This window comes from Rattus rattus, chromosome 3 (genome assembly GCF_011064425.1).
Source record: "Rattus rattus isolate New Zealand chromosome 3, Rrattus_CSIRO_v1, whole genome shotgun sequence".
NCBI classification, from domain to species: Eukaryota; Metazoa; Chordata; class Mammalia; order Rodentia; family Muridae; genus Rattus; species Rattus rattus.
Window position 1 is genome coordinate 203,535,729 of NC_046156.1, and position 7,278 is coordinate 203,543,006.

Sequence of the window (7,278 nt, forward strand, 5' to 3'; positions counted from 1 at the left end):
CTGTCCCTCCTCCTCCTCCTCATCCTCCCCCTCCTCCTCCTCCTCCTCCTCCTCCCCTCCTCCTCCAGCCTCCTCCTCCTCTGCCTCCTCCTCCCCTCCTCCTCCCTCCCTCCTCCTCCTCCTCCTCCCTCCTCCTCCTGTGCCTCCTCCTCCTCCTGTGCCCCCTCCTCCTCCTCCTGTGCCTCCTCCTCCTCCTCCTCCTCCCTCCTCCTCCTCCTCCTCCTCCTCCTCCTGTGCCTCCTCCTCCTCCTCCTGTGCCTCCTCCTCCTCCTCATGGTCCTCTCTTCCCGAGCCCATGAAATCTCAACCCCACTTATGTCTCTTCTGCCCAGCTATCGGCTGTTGGCATCTTTGTTTACCAATCACAATTAATTGGGGATTGGGTCAATCAGTGTCCTGCAGACTCTCTCTGGGGTAACCAGTCTTAGGCGCCCCAAATTAGCATTAGAATACAAGTAGCATTAGGCCAAACCACTATAAGGGGCAAACTTTTCCACTGATGTTGCAAGAAACTCCAGGTGGTTTCTGAGTGGCCTGATTAACTGTCACAAGGGCTCCAGAATGTGGCCCAGATAACTCAACAAACCCAACATTCCTCTCCTAACTGTAAAATCCCTGGCCTGAAGGCGGGAGTGTGGTCCCTGCCCAGTCCCCGTCCCTCCTGAGGACTGAGCCTCAGCACCCCTGCCTCCTCCCTTCACCCTTAGATGATGGAGTAGGAGATATCTGTGAAGCTGACTTCGACCAGGACAAGGTCATTGATCGCATTGATGTGTGTCCTGAGAATGCGGAGATCACCCTGACTGACTTCAGGGCCTATCAGACTGTGGTCCTGGACCCTGAAGGGGATGCCCAGATCGACCCCAACTGGGTGGTCCTGAACCAGGTACACATTCGATGTTGGCATCAGTTCTACTCAGCCCTCTGCCTAGGACCTCCTGGGAATGGTGAGCTCCATATGGAGGTCATTGACTCACACATGGCTCTACTCTCTTGGCATATGCTCCACCTCGTGGCCCTGAGGTATTATACTCTTCATAGTTGTTGAAATTGACTCATCCCAAAACTTCTGTGGCACTTCAGGAGGTGGCTGAGATGGCTGGAATAGGAGCTCTGGCAGTGTGACCCATGAGCTATGGTTCTCATCCTTCCGCAGTCCGCCTCCGTGCGTGCCCCTCAGTAAGCCACTGAAGAAGAAGGCACAGAAGTGGCTAGGAGTTTCCAGAGTCACAAAGCACACCGCAGTGGCCCTCGTTTCATTGTTGTTGCTGTGACAAAATATTCTGACCAAAGAAACTTAGAGGAGGAAGGGTTTAATTCTGCTCACAATTCCAAGTTACAGTCCATTGTTTGGAGGAAGTCAAGGCAGGAACTTGAAGTAGCTCATCATGTCATTCCCATAGCCATGAGCTGAGAGAAATGCATGTGTGCATGCCAAGTACCCGGCTTGCTTTCTCTTCTCATGTAGTCCTAGATCAAACCCAGCAAATGGTGCCACCCACAGTGGGCAGAGTCTTCCCACATCAACTAACACAATCAAGACAGTTACCCCACAGCTGTGTACACGGGACAACCTAATCTAGACAGTCTGTCATTGGGCGTCTCTTCCCAGGTGATTCTACATTGCATTAAACTGACAAAACAAGCTAGTTATCACGGTGTCCATCAGGATGTATGTCACATCCTGCCTGGTTTGAGGATTATCAAGTCAGCTTATATGACAGTATTAGCAAAAGTATTTCCTCACGACACTCATCTTCCTTTAAAACTTCTTGCCACACATGCACCTCCTTTAAGTCAATGTCAAACAGAACAATGCTTGTTCTGTACTGGACTGTACAGTCACCTCAGAGCCTGAGGTTCTGGGCTGCCCCATGTCCTCTCAGCCCCCTCAAGTCCTGAACTCCCTCCCCCTCTCTCCACAGGGCATGGAGATTGTGCAGACCATGAACAGTGACCCTGGCCTAGCAGTCGGTACGTCCTGGGCCTCTGACTGCGTGTGTAGAAATCCTGCCAGCTGTTAGAGTAGCTTTTTCTAATTGCACCTCATCTCCGCAGGGTACACGGCATTTAATGGAGTTGACTTTGAAGGGACCTTCCACGTAAACACCCAGACAGATGACGACTATGCCGGCTTTATTTTTGGTTACCAAGACAGTTCCAGCTTCTATGTGGTCATGTGGAAACAGACAGAGCAGACATACTGGCAGGCTACGCCATTCCGTGCAGTAGCAGAACCTGGTATTCAGCTCAAGGTAATGGTTTGGATTCCCATGCCTTCTTGCTTCTGGACCCTTCACCTCCCTTTAACTTTAGAGTTCTCCTAAAAGTCACTGAAATGGATACAGTCATGGTGATGCTTGGCTCAGGGAGATTAGAGCAACCACCCTGTCTGCCTTCAAATGTCAGGCTGAGTGGGCTCAAAGAGGCAGAGAAGGTTTAAGGCATACCTCAGGCAGACCATGTTAAAAGCTAGCCAACGTGTTCAATCAAAGGGATGGGCTGTACATGAACGACTAGCTACTTCTGTCACCCCCACTAGGACAGAAAGCACACTTCTGTGTGACATCTATTGGGAGCCCACAGTAGGCAAATAGAGCCACAGACTTATATCAGGAAAAAGGTATGGTGAATAGCATAACGCCACCAACCTCTGCTAAGTTCCACAGAGCTGGGGCCAGCCTCAGTAAAAATGACACTGAAGGTTTATGCTTTTGCCAGCACAAAACTATGTAGCCTTGCAGTAAGCATGAACTCACCTCCATGTTTACCTCAGACATCTGAAGCACAGAGGCTCTTCATATCCTGACCTAACGCTTTCCTCATGTCTTTGTCCAGGCCGTGAAGTCTAAAACTGGCCCAGGGGAACATCTCCGAAACTCCCTGTGGCACACAGGGGACACCAGCGACCAGGTCAGGCTGCTGTGGAAGGACTCCAGGAATGTGGGCTGGAAGGACAAGGTGTCCTATCGCTGGTTCCTGCAGCATAGGCCCCAGGTGGGCTACATCAGGTAGGCTGAGGGCCCTTCTGCTGTGGGTGGGGAGGGAAGCACTCAGTATACTCTGCAAACCAGAATCTCCCCTTCCCTGAGCAGTTCCAACCTCTGAGAGTCCTCAGGGCAGGACTTCCAGAAGACAGGTGGGGCAAAGGCACCAGGCTTAACTGATCCCTAGACAGTAGGACCAAGCTGCAGAGCCAAGTCCGCCATGCCTTGGGTGTGCTCTTAGGGAAGTGTGAGAGAGGAGCTATGGGGGAAGGGATGGCGGGAGTGGGGTGGGGGGATCAGCAGAGAAGAGATGGTACCCAGACATCCCGAGACTCCTCCCGGCCCCATGGACCCCTCCTCATATGCAGTACACACTGACTGAAGAGCCCCTCGCAGTCTGTCTTCTCTCCTGGGTCACAAGTTCCAAAAGGGCAGCCTCAGTGTCTGGGCCTCAACTAGTGCTCATCACACAGCCCAGCTTGAGTTCCCCAGTGTGTGTACAGCACGAGCTGTCCATCCTGTGGCTGGAGTGAAGGCCTCTGTTTCTCTGTAGGACTGTTGCTGTTGTTAGTTTGTTTGATCAAGTGCTCCTGTTGAAATGCAGTCAGTGTTCAGGCCCTAGACTTGCCAGCGCTTGTGTGGTGTGTTCAGGGGTATGGATTACGGTCTGCCAGTCAGGGCAGGAAGGTACCAGATGGGCTGAGGCATCTAGTGAAAATAAGGTGGTGAGAGCTAATTCACGTTCTGTTCTCCGTAGTCTTGTGTCATCTGACTCTGCCCACAGGGGTGACCATGTTCTTACTTGATTGAGCTCAATGTACCTTTTCTGTCCCAAAATGAAACCACAGAAAATATGACCTCTCTATGTATATAATTTTAGAAAAGTCAATCTGAACCTAAAAGTGCAGAGAACTAAGAATCGATTGCTATACAACCAAATAGGAAATGCTTGGGCACAGCCACACCAGAAGAGAGCAAAAACACCCCCTTGGAACCAGCAAGTACCTATCCAGGAACTATGCACTGGACGCCATGCTGGGCCTATTAAAAACCAAGTTAGGGAGGCGAGGACACTCCTGGGGAGCTTCTGATCTCACTGGGGAGGGACCAGCTAGAGTCAGTGGAAAACAATATGTCTGAATAAAGAGGTGAGTACATAGTCAGCAGTAGGGCCACGTCCTCACCGTGGACACCTGTGCTCTCTGTAGGGTGCGGTTTTATGAAGGCTCAGAGTTGGTGGCTGACTCTGGGGTCACTATAGACACCACCATGCGCGGAGGCCGACTGGGCGTGTTCTGCTTCTCTCAAGAAAACATCATCTGGTCCAACCTCAAGTACCGCTGTAACGGTAGGTAGCCTTCACGCTTAGCGCCTACGGACAGTACAGGGAATGACCAGGAGAGGACGGGATCTCATTTCTGTAACACACATCCTCCCCCAAAGCCTGAAGCTCACACCACGTGCTCACTAAAACCTGATGTTCCCTGCATAACAGAAGAGAAAGGCAGAGCCGGGCTTTCCTGTTTGCCAAATCTGAAAATTGAAACCCATAGAATTTAACTGCATGGTTTAGAGTTAGGGGGTTCGGCGAGAAATTCCGTCAGTTTAATTTACAGGCAGCCTTTCTTTTCATCAGACTCAAACATAATCACAGACTGAAAAGGCACTCTGCCTGCTAATTTTCCCTAGGCCTATGAATAAGCCCCGCTGGGCTTTAAGCCAACAATGTACAACAAAGCAACCTGAAATAGAAAATGGCTGCAAGCCTGCGAGAGTCTTGGGCGAGCAGACAGCGCCCCCTACAGGAGGCCTGTGTGGCCTGCAAGTGGGCTGTGATTCCAGTGTGGAAGGAGCCTCCCTAACCACCACCCTTCTTGTTGCAGACACCATACCAGAGGACTTCCAGGAGTTCCAGATCCAGAGCTTTGACCGCCTGGATAATTAAACCAAGAAGCAATCTCACAACTGCCTTCTCAAACGCCCAAACCAACATCTTTTGTTTAAAACTTCCTATAATTCTCTCTATATTACCGTGGCTTTTCTTTTACCAACCCAAATACATCAAAACTTTTTATACGAAATAAAGAAGAGACTATTTCTAATAACCATGATGCTCAGTTGTTTCTGCTGGGAGCTCGGGCTTTGATGGCGTGTGCTGTTTCCTGAGGAATCTTTGATAGACTCTCAGGGTCGTTTCTGTTATTTCTTCTTCTCCCGAGTGTGTAGCGTGTGCCACCAGGCACAGGTGTGAACCAGACAATTGGACAAAAGGTCATTTCTGGGCTGACCCGATTTAGTGCCTCACTAAAACCTCTTCATTCTTGGAATGGAGTCTCCAGGGCAGCCCCGGGGCTTCGGGAGGATGTGACTACCTGAGCCGCATGAATGAGATTTGCCTTGTTCCTTCTCTCCCCTCACCAATTCTGTCTCCCCCCCATCCACAGACAACTTACATATTTGGCTCCCTCTAGCGTCCTGTGAGTCAAATGGAAGAAAATGGGATCTTGTCATTGTATTCAGATCCCACAGTACCAGGCATGAAGCAAATACAGTAACCATTTGCTGGGCGATAGAGGAAGAGTGGCTGCCTCTTAGGTAACAAGAACAGTGGGATGTAGATGGGTCAGGTGACAATGGAGGTAGTGCCAGTCACTGTGTGTGCAGGGCAGAGGCTTCCCTCAGCTGTGTACTAGCCGGATACTTTCCAGTCAAGATACCCAGAAATTTTATAAATCGCCTTGCAATTTAATTCCAAAGAAGTTTCACAACTTACTTTCTTATTATTATTTCATGGTTTTAGACAGGTTCTCATATAAACCGGACTGGCTCCGAACTGTCTGTGTGACCAAAGATCGCCGTGAGCCTCTGGTCCTCCTGCCCCCCCCCACCCCCACTTCTTCATACTAGGCTTAAAGGCCTTCATATCTGGTTTCAGTCCTGCTAGGTATTGAATTCTAGGCATTCTAACCAGCTGAGCCTCATCTCCAGCTCAGCAATGTATTTTTTTCATTCCCATAATTCCCTAGAATGTCATAAATCATAAATTGTAAACATCCATCCCGGTGTTACCATGGCTCCAGTATTCAGAGTGTCTAACAGTGGTGAATGGGACCTATGGTGGATTTTGGGCCGCCTTCCTCGTCTGTAGAACCTAGGCGGTAGGTCTCAATGATCTCAGTGAATGGGGAACCGAAGCCAGCCCGTCCTCACTGCGGCTGACTACTCCTGGGCGAGCCTGCTGGTGGAGCAGCCACAAGACTGACAACAGCTCTTCTCAAACCCTGAATGAAACACAGCCCTTTCTTAATTCTGACATCCCTGGGCAGGGAAGGGAGCTCCATGGCTGGAAATGGTTGTCTTTCAAGCATCCCTTTTTTACAGCTTACACGAAGGTGGTTTCTGAGCCCTCTGGTCCTTTAAAAGTTCCGCTGCTGTCCCGTTCTTCCGCTCTGTGGGACGCCTGTAGGCTACGCCTGTAACTGTCTGGATGCTCTTGCTCTGGACCCCTTAGTGTTTTTACCAGGCACTGTGAGGAAGGTTCCAGATCTCCTTCTGGAGAAATATTTCTTATCACTGAAACCTATGAAAGCGTCATCTACGGGCCGGTGTGTTGGCTGATGAGATCTAGGGAGTCTGGGTTTAGTCTTTGCAGCATTCTCCGGATCGTACCTTCTTCCTATCCCCTCTTCTGTGATGTTCCCTCAGCCTTGGTGGGGTTGATTTAGGCATCTCACTCAAAGCTGAGCACTTGGACTGCCAACCTCAGTACTTTGAGGGGTTGACTCTCCCCTGCTCTAACCGTTGCCCACTTTAGCCAAAGTTTCCCTGGTCAGGGTTGACAACAGTGCCAGTCTATAAATACTTAGAAGGCAGTTTTTTAACACGTCAACTTAGTAAAACAACCACAGGTCTCCTCTAGAGCCTGTCATCTCCTAAGCCATGGGCTTTTGACCAGATTTACTGTACTGGGTATGAATTCCTCCTGTGGAGCGCGCCTCACATCCAATCCGAAAGCAGTTGCTTACCCCACAACCTTCATACCCCGTTGCACCAGTGAGAACATTTTGGATGTCGGGGCCACTACTGGAAAAACCACAGGTGGCTTTTCTCCCCCTGAGAAGCCTGCATAACACCATGAAGGCTAACGGGCAGGGAAGACGTTTTCAGGTCAGTTCTAGCTCTCTTTCTCTAAGAGATCCTACAAATCCAATGTGATGTGAGCAGCCCCTGGAGTGGAAGCAGACACGATCACCCACTATATGAAGCCATTCCAATATTTATCCTCTCCTGA

General features: G+C 50.2%; 1 protein-coding gene across 1 annotated transcript in view; it reads left to right on the forward strand.

Moving 5' to 3' along the window:
* Thbs4 (thrombospondin 4) overlaps positions 1-5,093 on the forward strand; it is a 46,553-nt gene extending 41,460 nt beyond the window's left edge. The window contains exons 17-22 of the mRNA XM_032896889.1: positions 708-886; positions 1,926-1,974; positions 2,059-2,255; positions 2,839-3,011; positions 4,196-4,335; positions 4,871-5,093. Coding sequence (XP_032752780.1) covers positions 708-886; positions 1,926-1,974; positions 2,059-2,255; positions 2,839-3,011; positions 4,196-4,335; positions 4,871-4,932 — 800 coding nt within the window. The 3' untranslated portion in view covers positions 4,933-5,093. The remainder of the gene's footprint in view (positions 1-707; positions 887-1,925; positions 1,975-2,058; positions 2,256-2,838; positions 3,012-4,195; positions 4,336-4,870) is intronic.
* The last annotated feature ends 2,185 nt before the right edge of the window (positions 5,094-7,278 follow it).